Source organism: Phyllobates terribilis, unplaced genomic scaffold (assembly GCF_046119375.1).
Source record: "Phyllobates terribilis strain yellow unplaced genomic scaffold, ASM4611937v1 Scaffold_12__6_contigs__length_324123572, whole genome shotgun sequence".
Classification (NCBI taxonomy): Eukaryota; Metazoa; Chordata; class Amphibia; order Anura; family Dendrobatidae; genus Phyllobates; species Phyllobates terribilis.
Genome location: NW_027362772.1, coordinates 279,604,463 through 279,619,392, shown reverse-complemented (window position 1 = coordinate 279,619,392; position 14,930 = coordinate 279,604,463). Strand labels below are relative to the sequence as shown.

The 14,930-nt window shown below is 48.3% G+C and overlaps 2 protein-coding genes and 1 long non-coding RNA gene across 9 annotated transcripts in view; 2 read left to right on the top strand and 1 right to left on the bottom strand.

Moving 5' to 3' along the window:
- UBE4A (ubiquitination factor E4A) overlaps positions 1–10,990 on the top strand; it is a 45,966-nt gene extending 34,976 nt beyond the window's left edge. For all 3 annotated transcript variants that reach the window (XM_073657035.1, XM_073657036.1, XM_073657037.1), the window contains exons 17-20: positions 1,986–2,166; positions 2,278–2,425; positions 3,569–3,726; positions 10,456–10,990. In XM_073657035.1, coding sequence (XP_073513136.1) covers positions 1,986–2,166; positions 2,278–2,425; positions 3,569–3,726; positions 10,456–10,594 — 626 coding nt within the window. In that variant the 3' untranslated portion in view covers positions 10,595–10,990. The remainder of the gene's footprint in view (positions 1–1,985; positions 2,167–2,277; positions 2,426–3,568; positions 3,727–10,455) is intronic.
- Positions 643–14,445, bottom strand: LOC141172630 (uncharacterized). 2 transcript variants are annotated; one of them, XR_012252499.1, is made up of 3 exons: positions 14,326–14,445; positions 14,175–14,242; positions 643–3,479 (listed from the first exon to the last, which is right to left on the bottom strand). It is a non-coding gene; the product is annotated as an uncharacterized lncRNA (long non-coding RNA). The 2 variants fall into 2 exon arrangements; XR_012252500.1 differs by lacking the exon at positions 643–3,479 and adding an exon at positions 10,630–12,235.
- ANAPC4 (anaphase promoting complex subunit 4) overlaps positions 14,421–14,930 on the top strand; it is a 39,129-nt gene continuing 38,619 nt past the window's right edge. For all 4 annotated transcript variants that reach the window (XM_073657041.1, XM_073657040.1, XM_073657039.1 and 1 more), the window contains exon 1: positions 14,421–14,549. The gene's annotated coding sequence lies outside the window, so the exon portion shown is untranslated. The remainder of the gene's footprint in view (positions 14,550–14,930) is intronic.

Below are 14,930 nucleotides of genomic sequence, written 5' to 3'. Positions count from 1 at the left end.
CGGGTCAGAGGGCGCGGTGACGTCTTTACACCGCGCCCTCCCGAGTGCCATCACAGGCAGCGCAGAGCGGGACAGCGCCGCCGCGACGCTGGAGTCCAGACCAGAGCAGAGCAGCGGCAGAGGCAGCAAGTCAGAAGTGAGGTGAGTATTGGATTTTTTAATTTTTTTTTAATGTATGGAGGTATAGGTCATTATATGGGGGGGTGACATCCTGCAAGGGGTATAATATGGGGGGGTGACATGCTGCATGGACCATTATATGGGGGGGTGACATGCTGCATGGGGCATTATAAAGACAGGGGAGTGACATCCTGCATGGGGCATTATATGGGGGGGGGGGGAAGGGACATCCTGCATGGGGCATTATATGGGGGGAAAGGGACATCCTGCATGGGGCATTATATGGGGGGGGGGGTGACATGCTGCATGGGGCATAATATGGGGGGGGTGACATGCTGCATGGGGCATAATATGGGGGGGGTGACATGCTGCATGGGGCATAATATGGGGGGGGTGACATGCTGCATGGGGCATTATATGGGGGGGTGACATGCTGCATGGGGCATTATAAGGGGGGGGGGACAGCCTGCATGGGGCATTATAAGGGGTGGAACAGCCTGCATATGGCATTATAAGGGGGAAACAGCCTGCCTATTGGGGACATTTACCTGCCTATTGGGAACATTTACCTGCCCATTGAGGACCTATGCTGCCTATTGGGGACATTTACCTGCTTATTGGGGACCTATGCTGCCTATTGGGGATATTTACCTGCCTACTGAGGACCTATGCTGCCTATTGGGGACATTTACCTGCTTATTGGGGACCTATGCTGCCTATTTGGGACATTTACCTGCCTATTGGGAACATTTACCTGCCCATTGAGGACCTATGCTGCCTATTGGGGACATTTACCTGCTTATTGGGGACCTATGCTGCCTATTGGGGATATTTACCTGCCTACTGAGGACCTATGCTGCCTATTGGGCACATTTACCTGCTTATTGGGGACCTATGCTGCCTATTGGGGACATTTACCTGCCTATTGGGAACATTTACCTGCCCATTGAGGACCTATGCTGCCTATTGGGGACATTTACCTGCCTATTGGGGATATTTACCTGCCTACTGAGGACCTATGCTGCCTATTGGGGACCTTTACCTGCCTATTGGGGACCTATGCTGCCTATTGGGTACAGTTACCTGCCTATTGAAATGCCGGTTGATTTAACTTTACTTGTTCTTCATTTTAAATATTGTATTTGTTCCTGTATTGTTTTTTTTACTACAAAATAAGATATGTGCAGTGTGCATAGGAATTTGTTCATAGTTTTTTTTAAAAAACTATACTCTGGCCCTCCAATGGTCTGAGGGACCATGAACTGGCCCCCTATTTAAAAAGTTTGAGGACCCCTGGAATAGAGTGTGCACACAACCACTTCAATCATTGTCTACAGGACTGTGGGATACACCTGAGCCATGTACTTGGTTATCTCCATCAGTCTCATAGACAATGTATAGAGCGGTAGTGCACATGAGCGGCCATCAGCCCATTCAGATGGGGAGCTTTAGGGTCCCATTATTGAGATTGCTGAGGGGTCCGAGCATTAGGACCCCCCCCCCCCGATCCCGCAGGTTCACCTACCCTGTAGATAGATAACTTGCAAATTTGGGGCAACCCCTTAAGTTCAATGGAAATTTTTCAGTGTTTTTGTTGACAGCAGTGCATCATGATTACAGCACATATGACCACTGCAGCCCATCACAAGCTTAAAGGTGATGTCAATATAGACTGCACATGCCACTGACTCTGGTGATTAGCAGCCGGGGTCATGTCCGTAGTAGTTCGGATGTCACTACTGAAGCCTGTCGATCATTGGTGCAGCGATGGACTTGGGGAGCATGAATAGTTCTGTTATTTTTGTTTGTTTGTTTTTTAATACAATTTTTTTCCTTTTTTTTTTTTTGTTTGTCTTTTTTCCCAGACATTCGCTCTCTTTTTATCCAACCGTTCCTAGCAGAGCGGATCATCTCCATGCTGAATTACTTCCTCCAGCATTTAGTTGGCCCCAAGATGGGAGCATTGAAGGTTAAAGATTTCAGCGAGTTTGACTTCAAGCCTCAGCAGCTGGTTTCGGATATCTGCACCATCTACTTAAACTTGGGGTAAATACGCAACTGCTGAATGATCGGGGACCCCGATATTTCACCATCGGGGCAAGGCTCATGTTCATAACTAGCTCACTTAGTAATAAAATATCCTCTTCTGTGCTGCAGAGATGAAGAGAACTTCTGCGCCTCTGTGCCAAAAGATGGTCGCTCCTACTCGCCAACGCTCTTTGCTCAAACTGTGCGGGTGCTGAAGAAAATCAATAAGCCGGGAAATATGATCGTAGCATTCACAAACATGGCAGAAAAGATTAAGGTAAGACAAGTGGATGTCCTAAGATCATGCTCAAATGTAGCACAGAGGTATTTTAATTGTCTTTCTCCGTAGGCTGTGTTCCATTGTTATGATGTTACAGTAGTTTTTTCCCTTTGTTCCTGGGCAAAATTCTATTGCATTTGTGTCTTAATACATTTTTTTTTTATTCTTAGGCTGTGTTTTAAGTGTTTTATTATGATGATATAACAATGTCTATCTTTACAAGCTTCACTCCAATGTGATGTTACAATAAGATTGTGTTTATTGCTAGGCTGCATTTCTATTGTGATGACGTCGCAATAGTGTTTGTTTTCATTCTTAAGGAGAATTCCAGTGTAATGAGGTCACAATCACATTTGTCACTATTCCTAGGCTGTGTTCCATTGTAATGTCACCATAGTTTTTGCCTGTATTCCTAGGCTTTGTTCCATTGTGATGTCACCATAGTTTTTGCCTGTATTCCTAAGCTGAATACTTTTACAGTGAAATCACAATAAGTTATTTAAGACCACGCACGTACATTGGACAAGTAGTCAGCCGAACCTGACTATTACGGTGCACTCAGCCAATATTTTAATGCACATGGGGGCCCTGATTCTTTTGCCAAATAAAGATCTGGCATGTCCAATTTAGTTATTGTAGCGACTCTCAGAGAACACAGGAGCACTCAGCAGAGTAAGCGTTCCTGAGTATAGGAGAGATGGCTGGCGGCCAATCATTTGTTTCTTTTTAGGCTGTGTTCCATTATGAGGATGCCGCTATATGGTGTTTCTTTTTAGGCTGTGTTACATTGTCAGGATGCCGCAGTAGTGTGTTTCTTTCTAGGCTGTGTTCCATTATGAGGATGACGCAATACTGTGTTTCTTTCTAGGCTGTGTTACATTGTAAGGATGCCGCAGTATTGTGTTTTTTTTCTAGGCTGTGTTTGATTATGATACTACCTCTTGTTTTTTCTGTCTTTCCTTCAAGTCTGCATTTTTTTATGCTGTCACTGTAGTGTCTTTCAGTTCGCTCCCAAGGATTCAGAAGCAGAATTGTATTTCGTTAATTCAGTCTGAAAAATACAGAGAATTATTTCTCAGAAATAATTAAAAGAAAGTTCTGCGGTCGTTGGTATAATCATAAATAACCTTCTGGTTTTAGTCCTTAGCGGACCAGCAGCAGCGAGAAGAAGAGACGTACGCTGATGCCCCTGATGAGTTCCTGGATCCTATAATGAGTACTGTCATGTCAGACCCTGTTATCCTTCCCTCCTCCCGGGTCACCGTGGACAGGTCGACAATTGCTCGACATCTACTTAGGTAAGTGCGAATGTAGTGAATTATCATGCTTTATACTATGGGGAGACTATCAAATAAGTGTGTTGGGGACCTTTTAGGAATCTGGTAGCAAGTGTGCTTAATGGTCCAAGCTAACAAAATCTAAAAATATTAATCCAATACGGTGAAACCTGAAATGGAGGAAAAGAATTGCTGTTTGTTTTTTGTTTTTATATCTCCTTACCTCCAGGAAAAATAAAAAAAATAAACGCAATTCCTCCATTTTTTTTTTTTCAATGTTCACCATATTGGATGAATATTTTTAGATTTTATTAGTTTAAAAAAGGGAAATAAATGAATATCTTCCAAAAATTGTACCTATAAAAATTAAAAAAAAATATTCAGCTTGCCCCAGAAAAAAACAAAAAAACAATCCCTTATACAACTCGATTGACCAAAAATTAAAGAAAATGTATGCCTCTAAGAATATAGCAACTAAAAACAATTTTTTCCAAGTTTATTTTTCTCTTTCCCCATGACGGCACCACGGAGAGAGGGGATCCGCCCTTCAAGGACAGGAAACTTACAAATAAAAAGGGCGGCACCTCTCTCCCGCATCAGTTGGTTTCCTGTCCTTGACGGGGACCTACAGATGGAAGAAAGAAAGAAACGGAAAAGAAAGGAAGATAGAAGAAAGATGGACTTGCCCGGCCAGACCGGTTCAGGCAGCGGGGGTTCCCTGCCTCGGCTGGTGCGGTGTCCTGTAGCGCCACCGCTGGGGTCAGTGGGCCTCTAGGGTGGCAGGGAGACGCAGCGCAGGGAAAGACTGGACTGCCGCGGTCTCCAAGTGGTGTCGGGGCCCAGGTCGGTAAGTATGGCGGGGCTTCCGGGGCTCATGTTAGTGAGTATGCCTGAGCTCCGGGGCCCAGGTCGGATGCTTGCCTGGGCTTCTGGGGGAACGCGCTCGCTCCCCTCTGACGCGGTCGGGCGCGCGCGCACCGTAAGTGCCGCGGGTCCCTCTGGGAGCGGCGCGTTTGAACGCCCGTGCGGGAAACCGAGGGACGGCTTGCACAGGAGGGGGGGCGTCCCCCCATGCTGGAGGCGCACAGCGGTGGTCAAGCCACGGGGGGAGGCACACCTCATGACACAGCGGTGGACAGGCCAGAGGGGTGAGCGGACCCCTATAGAGGTTAAATTGCCAGGGAAGCACAGGGGAAGTGCTTCCTGGCACACTCTGGCACTCTTCAGCTATGAGCGAGCAGGAGCTACAGAAGGTGCAGTCCCTGCACCCCCACTCACCATCACCTCAGAAACACGGGAAGCGTACAAAAGGACCTTTCACGCCAACACAGCCAAGGTGACGGTGGAAGCGGCCGGTCTGACAGGTCTTCACAACGTGGCAATAACTCCAGCGTGGCGTCAACCTCGAAGAAAGACCCAGCTACTGGAACGGGTTCCTCTTCAAATCCGGTATTCCCTCTTACAACTGGTCGGTAAGTGATCTTCGTGAAAGCTCACTTGTAACTTGGGGCCCCCCTCTCTTTTCTTCTCTCTCAGGGAAGGAAGAGTACGGGCAAGTCCAAGCACAGGACCTGCGCGCTTTGCGCAGAGGATCTGCCCACCACGTGGCAAAAAAGACTGTGCAACTCGTGCATTGAACAGACAATCTGTGAAGAGACCCCTAAATTCACTTCAGAGCTCAGATCCCTGATTAAGTCTCAGGTTGAGGATACCTTTAAGTCCCTGCAGAAGAGGGGGAAGAAACGAGAAAAAAACAGACACCTATCCCCTGTATCAGAATCTAGTAGTTCAGACTGGGAGGGGGTAGTCTCCGATTCATCCTGCTTATCATCTTCGTTATCTTCCGGAGATGGGGGTCGTAGCTGTTTCCCTATAGAGGGTACAGATAGTTTGATTAAAGCAGTTAGGTCCACTATGGGGTTGGTAGATCCTCACCCTAAAAAAATCAGTCCAGGATATGATGTTTAGGGGCCTGGAACAAAAGAAAAGGAGATCTTTCCCTCTTAATGATAAGGTACACTCCCTGATTAAGAGGGAATGGAAAAAAACGGAAAGGAAAGGGTTGTTGTCGCCTAAAAGGAAATACCCCTTCGAAGACCCAGTATGCTCCTTCTGGGGGAAGGCGCCAAAGTTAGACGTAGCAATAGCCAAAGCCTCTAAAAATTTTTCCCTGCCATTCGAAGACATGGGGGTGCTGAAAGACCCAATGGACAAAAAAGCAGACTCCTTCCTGAAAGGAGCTTGGGAGGCGGCATGGGGGGGGGTTAAAACCCACAGTGGCAGCCACATGCACAGCCAGATCTTTAATGATCTGGCTAGATCGGCTAGAAGCGCAACTGAAAAACAAAACGTCAAGGGATAACATACTAGGCTCCATCCCAGTAATGAAGGGCGCAGCAGCTTTTATGACTGACGCATAAGCCGATTCTGTCAGAAAAACTGCCAGCCTAACGCAGCTAGGCGGGCCCTCTGGCTCAAATGCTGGCCAGGTGACCACCAAACAAAATCTAGGCTGTGCTCCATCCCTTGCGAGGGTGAGTTCCTATTCGGATCTACTGTGGATGATATCCTTTGCAAAGCCGGGGATAACAAGAAATGCTTCCCGGTCCTCTCCGGTACTTCATTCAGGATGTCCTTTCGGAGCACGAAATTTTAGGCACAGGAAAGCCCCCAAAGACCAGGACAGGTTGGAGGATAGGAGACAAAAAAAGGCCAAAGGGTTTATGTTTAACAGGCCCCCCCCCCCCGTGATAACAGGAAACCCGCCCAATGAGAGGCAGCCCCAGGTGGGGGGGGGAGACTTCTCCATTTCCTCCCAGCCTGGGAGAAAATATCAAACAGTTTTTGGATTTTAGACCTGATAAAATCAGGACTAAGATTCCAGTTCCACTCCATTCCCCGTCCAAATTTCTTCATAACCCTTGTGAGGTCTTCAGGGGTAGAACAACTAGCTCTAGAACAGGAGGTTCTAGGCCTAATAGGGAAAGCAGTCCTTCAGGAAGTCCCCGCTCCGGAGGAAGGCGAAGGATTCTACTCCCCTCTGTTGCTCTTGAAAAAACCAGACGGGACGTTCAGGACTATCGTGAACCTAAAAAAAATTGAACAAATTTCTAAAAGGTACAATCGTTCAAGATGGAATCAATAAAAACATCAGTGAAATTGTTGTTCCCAGACTGTTTTATGGCTGTCCTGGATCTGAAGGACGCCTATTATCACGTCCCCATACACAGAGACTACCGGAAATTCCTGAGAGTAGCGATACCGCTGAAAGGCATAATCAAACACTACCAATATATGGCTCTTCCCTTCGGGTTAGCGATAGCACCAAGGGTCTTCACAAAAATAGTGGCAGAGGTAATGGCCCATCTGAGGGAGCAAAACATCCTAATAATCCCGTACCTGGACGATCTGCTAATAGGCAACTCGTTCAACCATTGCAAGGACCATCTAGGAAGAGTCATGGGTTCCTTGACTAATTTAGGCTGGCTTCTGAATCTAAAAAAGTCCAGGTTGGAGCCGCATCAAGTGCAAGAGTATTTAGGTATCCTATTAGATTCGAGGAATCAGGAATGCCGTCTCCCGGCAGGGAAAATCCAGAGTATGATGGCCCGAGTATCCCATGTAAAGAACCATCCCTATATGACACTGCGGGGAGCAATGTCCCTTCTAGGTTCCATGACTGCCTGCATCCCGGGGGTCCGCTGGGCTCAGTTGCACACCGTGGACTTACAATGGGAAATCTTGGGGGCGAAAAGGTCACTAAAAGGGCACTTAGAAGGTCGGCTAACTAAGTGTCAAAATCCATCCTCCAGGTAGCAGAGAACAATCTAGAGTCCCTATCTGCACTCCACATAAAAGGGGCAGAAAATATAATGGCAAACTTCCTGAGCAGGACAAGCTGAGACAGGGCGTGTGGGAGCTGAATCAGCTGGTGTTCAACCAAATCACGAAGGCTTGGGGGAACCCTTCCATAGACCTATTCACCAACTGGCAAAACAAAAAAGTGGACATATTCTGTTCAATCAACCCCAAGGGGAACCCAGCGGCATTAGATGCCTTCTCAATTCCATGGAACCACCAGCTAGCTTATGCCTTTCCTCCGATCGCTCTGATTCCGGCGGTTCTGAGGAAAGTCAGGGAAGACAAGGCAAACATAATTCTGATTGCCCCCTTCTGGCCAAAGAGGCCTTGGTTTTCCTGGCTGAGGATAATGTCCACCTCCGACCCCTGGGTCCTTCCGAAAATTCCGGATCTCCTCTCTCAGGGACCGGTCCTTCACCCTCAGGTAGCAAACTTGCACCTGACAGCCTGGATTTTGAGAGGGTGCTCTTAAGAGAGAGAGGGTTTTCCCGCAATTTAATCTCCACCCTACTGCAGAGTAGGAAACCCGTAACCACCAGACTCTACGGTAAAACCTGGAAAAAATTCCTCTCATTCACGGGTTTGAAAGTATTAGGGGAGGCCCCCATTACTGCCATCTTAGAGTTCCTTCAAAAGGGGTTGGAGCGGGGTCTGGCCACAAGCACTCTAAAGGTTCAGGTTCCGGCACTAGGAGCCCTATACAACTGCGACCTGCCAAGGAATAGGTGGATCTCCAGATTCATCAAGGCATCTCACAGGTCCAGGCCCATCCCCTCCCGGAATACTCCTCCTTGGGACTTAAATTTAGTTCTTTCAGCCCAGACCAAACGTCCCTTTTGAACCTCTAGCGAATGCATCTCTTAAAATGTCTCTTCTAGTAAGCCCTCACATCGGCACGTAGGGTTAGCGACATACAAGCCTTATCAGCAGGGCCCCCCTTTACGCAAATTCTTGAGGACAGGGTGACACTTAGGAAGGTATGCTGGCTCAGTCCTAAGTTGAGATCACTCTTCCACAGGTTTCAGGAGGTCACCCTCCCTTCCTTTTGCTCAAACCCAAAAAACAAGTGGGAAGAAGTCCTACACACCTTAGATGTCAGAAGGTGCATTATCCAGTACTTAGAGGCCACACGGGAGTGTAGGAAGGACAGGTCTCTCTTTGTGTGCTTCCAGGGACCTCGGAAGGGATGGAAAGCTTCCAAGAGCACTCTGGCAAGGTGGATAAGGGACGCCATCTCCCTGGCATACTCCTCGAGTGGGGAGACCGCCCCAGAGGATTTAAAAGCTCACTCGACTAGGGCAGTGGCAGCCTCCTGGGCGGGGAAAGCTGGGGCTTCAATTGAGCAGATATGTAGAGCTGCACCCTGGTCTTCCCCTTCTACATTCTTTAAGCACTACCAGCTGGATCTAACCTCTTCTTCGGACCTTACCTTTGGCAGAAGGGCTCTGGAAGCGGTGGTCCCTCCCTAAACGAGACTTCTCTGCAATTCTCTCCGTGGTGCCGTCATGGGTAAAGAGAAAGACGTAGTTACTTACCGGTACCGGGATTTCTCGGAACCCATAATGGCACCCGTACATTTCCTCCCTTCACACATGGGTGTGCACATTTATTTATTACCTATGTTTAGTCACAGGGTGTGTCTGGCAAGCTCCTTTTAAAAATTTTAAAATTTGTGTTACTAACCTGGGGGTTCTCTCTGTGCTCTGTAAACAACTGATGCGGGAGAGAGGTGCCGCCCTTTTTATCTGTAGGTTTCCTGTCCTTGAAGGGCGGATCCCCTCTCTCCGTGGTGCCGTCATGGGGAAAGAGAAATCCCATTACTGGTAAGTAACTACGTCTTTTTTAAGTACCGTATTTTTCGGACTATAAGACGCACGCCAAATTTTGGGGTGGAATATAGGAAAAAATTTTTTTTTATAAGATGGGGGTCCGTCTTGTAGTCTGAATAGGTATCTTACCTGGGGGGCGGTGGAGCGAGGGTCACAGGAGGCAAGGTCCTTCAGGAAGCCGGTGCTCCAGCAGCAGGGAGTTGCGGTGGTGGTGGACCAGGATCGCAGGGCCCTCTGTTCCCTCCCTCAGAAACCTGGCGGCTGCAGCAGAAGAGGTGAGATGGGGCTAGTGTCTGCCTGGGGGCCGGTAAGCAGCGTGCAGGCTTTCCGGTGTGCGCGGCCATCTTCCTGAAGCTGTGATCTACAGGAAAATGGCTGCCCGATCTACCCGTCTGCCCATGCGCCGGCTCGGGCGGCCATTTTCCTGGGGATCACAGCTTCAGAAAGATGGCCGCGCACAACGGAAAGCCGGCACGCCGCTCGCCGGCCCCCTGGCAGACACCAGCCCGCAGCATCTCACCTCTTCTGGTTGCCGCCGCCGGGTTCCTGGAGGAGGGAGGGAACTGAGGGCCCTGCGACCCTGCTCCACCACAACTATCAGGTATCCGGCTCTACGTTTGGACCATAAGACACCCCCCCCCCCCCCATTTTCCTCCCAAATTTGGGGGGGGGGGGGGTGCGTCTTATGATCTGAAAAATACGGTAGTTTAAAACTTTTATAAACTTGCTATCACCATGACCGTACTGATTTGTAGTTACCAGGTAATTTGTAAGACAAAGTAATCATAGAAGCAAATGGCAAAAAACAATGTAATTACTGTTTTTTTTTCACCATTTCACCACACTTGCAATTATTTTTCCCTTTTTTTTTTTTTTTGCTACCTTTTATATAGTGCCATTAAAAACTACAAAAAAAATAAAAAAAGAACCCAGACCACTGAAATGGCAAATGGAAAAAAAAAAAGGTTACGGCTCTTGGAAGAAAAGGGGGTGGAAAAAAATGTAATAATCTTCCGTTCCTTAAAACGTTACAATGATTTTTTTTTTCTTTTTTCTTAAGTGACCAAACTGACCCGTTTAATCGCAGCCCTCTGACTATGGATCAAATCAAACCAAACCGTGACCTAAAGGAGAAGATTTCCAAGTGGCTGTCGGAGCGCAAGCAGCAGAACGAAGAGAACAGGAATCGGGCTTTATAGATGGACTCAGACGCGGGAAATCTGTCCGCAGCTTTGATAGCAGAAACGTTCAGATTCCGGTCGTGTTCTTCCCCTGCTGGACGATACGGGGAGAGAAATGGAGGGCTGACCTGACGAATCATCCACAAAGGGGGGTGGGGGATAATGTGACAAATCTCATTTTAGCATATGTAACATATATTTAACTACCGATCTGCCAAAGTGGTCGCTGTGACCGTCGCCTGCTCTTGTAATTTGGGAATGTTTGTAAGACTTTAGCACAGTAGATACATCGTGTATCACACACATCCCCACATTATACGACCCAGCTCCTTATCTTCCAGGCATATCCTCAGATGTAATTTATGTAATTCATGAATATATTTTATTCTACACGTTTGCAGCAGAGCTAGAAAAGTTGATTCGTTTTTTTCTCCGTATTGTCTGACTGCAAAACCTTTTCTTGCTGTGAATTCCAGTTTAAAGGATTATTCCCATCTTCGAAAAAACGTTCTTGTAAACCCGAGGCGATTCGCAATTTACTGTCTGTTTAAAATTTTCATTCATTCGAGATATTAACACTTTTTCTGTGTGGTTACAGCTCATTGCCTAGGAGACCGACCTCCGCTGCTACACATCAGATCATGCGCAGTACTTACAAGTAGAGATGAGCGAACCTGATTTTAAGAGAGAGAGAGAACTTTCCAGCTCAAAAGTCTCTTTAATGGGGTTCAGGTACCCGAACTGAACTTTAGCATAAAGTTTGGGTCTGGTACCAGAACCAGAACTTCCACGGGGTCCACTCATCCCTACTTACGAGCTCTTTTCTATTCAGCACTGTTTTAAAGCCGGCTGGAATATGCTTCTAATCCCGGCTAGCTTCAGCTCTGTGATTAAAAGGTATAGATAAGTGAATAAAATGAATATAAAAGGTGGTCGGTCTCCTAGGTAACCAGCTGTAAACCGTGTTAATAGCTCAAAAATGGCTGTAAATTTTACAGTAAACTGCAAAAGTGTTTTTAAAAATGTCCACTTATGAAGATGTGAATAATTTGTTAACAAAAAATGGAGACGTCGCGGTTTTTAACTTGGCTGGTAAGGTTTAATCTGTGCATTGAGTCATTTAAAGGGGTCATCTGACGCTGTCCGGTACCGCTCAATTCCGCTTCAGAAGTGAGAGGAGCCGGTGATTTTACAACCTGCTTAACGCTGTACTATGTCGCAGCAGGTCGTAAAGTCATAAGAAACAACGCATAAGAAAAGGGCTCTGGATGTCGTCCGATGATCCTTTTTTAGAGGGGTTGGTAAGATCTCATAAATCAATGCGCTGTGCTCAGATCTGTGCTGGTGCCACGCCAATCATCTGTGGTAGCCATACTTGCACGGAGCCAGAATAGCGCAACTCTGCACAGTGGCCATTCTCCTAGTCTCTTCAGTGGGAGCTGCGCTGCTGGACAGCGGCCACTATGGGGTCCGGAGCTGCGCGGTTCTGGCTTCTGATGTTTACATCCAGCTGCCATAGGACCCCCTAGAGGCTATTTGGGAGGTTGCACCACGGCTGTTGGACCTCCTCTGATTCTGGACATCCCCCTTTAAGATCTATGCTGGAAGGAAGATGAGGCTTCTCATTCTCTAGATATTAGGTAGATCCTAGCTGTGGACCTGTAAATGAATCATTATCCTCATTAATAAATTCTAAAAAAAATATATATATTCCATTTTTTTCTTCAATTTTACGCCTTTGAGTGGCTTTGAGTCTCTGGAAGATACAGAATCTGCCTCGTTACTGGGGACAGGACCCCCCATACTGAATGAGTAACACGCTAAAAGCCACATTGCTGGTGATTAATTGGTTGCACACAGTAAAGGGAGTCTTCAGCGTGTTCAGAACCCTTGGTGCAGCCAGGTCCGTGCTCCTTCCTTTACACCGACTTTTTTTTTTTTTTCTCCCAATCTGTCCTCGCCCTTTTTTTTTTGGCTGCTTTAAAACCAGAGCTGTCAATCAAGGAAGAAAAGGGCGGATCGGTATAGAAAACAAGTAGGTGGGAAGGTGCCCGAAACGGTTCGGCCACACTGAGGGTGCACCAAGCGCCTGTGCTTGGTTTAAAAAGTCATTTTGTCACGCTCTTTCCTCTAAAGTGTTGTCTCGGTTCCTTGTGCAGGAGCACACAGCTCCCCTGCCGCCTCCTGGGCTTCTGCTTGATGATAGCCTTTATCAATGGCATCCATGCACCCAGGGGTGGATTAAGAGTAGCAAGGGCCCTGGGCGGTTTAGCAGGCATGCCCCCCCCCCCTTACACACACCTGATGTATCGCGTGAAATATCACATGATCCCCTTTGATAGTTCACATGAAATTATTTTGGCACAATATTAGTATATTAATTTTTTTTTTTTTTACATTAATTGTATGACTTAATATTGAGCACAATTAAGTATGCTGACATCCCCTATATACAGTATGAGACCCTACACACAATATGAGCTGCCACAATCCTCCCATACACAGCGGGAGGCCGCACGGCACCGTCTATACACAGCGGGAGGCCGCACGGCGCCGTCTATACACAGCGGGAGGCCGCATGCAGTCACACACACAAACATATACATAGACGCATAAACACATTTGAAACACAAAAATACATATAAACAGACCACACAATGATATACACACACACATCCATATCCCACGGCTCGGCTCCAGTCCTCCGGCTTCTCTCTGGGGCAGCAGTGCAGGCCGGGCGCACACTGCCGCGCACAGGGCCGTGTCTCCTAGCTGTGTCGCGGCCGGGCCAGCACACAGGGAAGTTAACAGCTGCAGTGCTGGCCCGGCCGAAGAAGAAGCAGCGGCCAGGCTCCGCAGCTGGGGAAGCGGTCCGGAGGCCCCCCGCCTCTGACTGCCGGTATGTGTCGCAGCGCCGCACATATGAGTGCAATCTGGCCACGGACGCCCCGGGCGGTAGCCCAGATCGTCCTCGTTATAATCCGCCTATGCATGCAGCGCCGGCCTGAACCGTGCACGCTCCAAAGCTGCAAGCAGAGCCGAATTTACCTCTGTGACGTTGGAGCAATGCGGGGAAGGGGGGCGGGGCTCTGGAGCAACGTGGGGGGGGGGGGCGCCAGAGCAACGAAGGGGGGGCTCTGGGATGTTGGGAATAGCGCATTGGGATCTGCAGCTGACTGGGGGGCTCTGGAGCAATGCAGTGGGGATCTGGGGCATAGAAGCAACGCAGGGGTGCGCTGCAGCTGACTGGGGGGGCTTCCAACGATGTTCACAAGCTCCATCGACAGGAAAGTGCTCCTCAGCACCGTGCAGGCTTGACCACTGCTGGCAGACAGCACAGGTGGCCGGTAACCTAGTCAACGAGCGGTAAACAATCACATTAAAAATCACTTTTTGAGAACAGGTGGGATTTTTAGTAAAAAGTAAGTTGCAGAGTTACTGGGAGGGGGCTTTGGAGGGGGAGGGGGGATAAAAGCGCTTTGTAATTTTAACCATTCATGATCAGAATAACAATTGGAAAGGTTTTTCTGTTTCAGAAAACCTGATCCCAGGTGCAGTTAGGTTAAGAATAAAAAAAAATTACATGTGCATTACTCACCCCTCCCCAGGTCCAGCGCCCGAGTGTCAGTTGCAGCTTGATGTCTGGTATTGTCTGCAATGTTGGACCTGGGGAGAAGGAGAAAGGGAAAGTTTGGTTGCTGAAATCAGAAACTCCCACAAGGCTGCAGAGGGCCCGAGCTGACAATAACCTGATCAGCAGCCAGTGAGTGCAGCCCCGGCCGGCTGAGGACTGGGGCAGGAGCAGCTTTACAGGAGTTACTGTGAGTTCGGTGGGCGGTGCACTGTTATACTGCGGTCATGTGACTGTGACGTCACCCTATAGCCTGTAGTAGACTACAAGCGCGAAACTGAAATATGTGACGTCAGGAGGCGGGGCCTCGTCTACTTCCGCTGGTGAAGCCGGCGTTGGGAGGTCAGTGAGTGCCGGCCCGGGTGTAGCGCTGCGGCTGCAGGTGGCTTCTGTCACCGGTCTGACGTGCGGTATATGCTGCGGTACCTGCACTACACACCCTGTACCTGCTCTGCTGTGCGCGTCCTCCCGTCAGTGACCGCAGCTGCTCCGGGCGCAGACTGGCTGCAGTCACTGCTGGTCTCAGGCTTTGTATTTTGGAGGGATGGAAGGCGGTATAATGAGTAATGTGGACAGTGTCCTATGTAGTGATGGCACCTACAGCAGCCGCGTCATGTGCAGCATATGTATCCAGTATGTAGACAGTGTGGGGCACTCAGCCCTTTTATCACTCCGCTCCAACGGTGTATGTCTTCCTCCTGAATCTTCCCCATCACCTGTGAG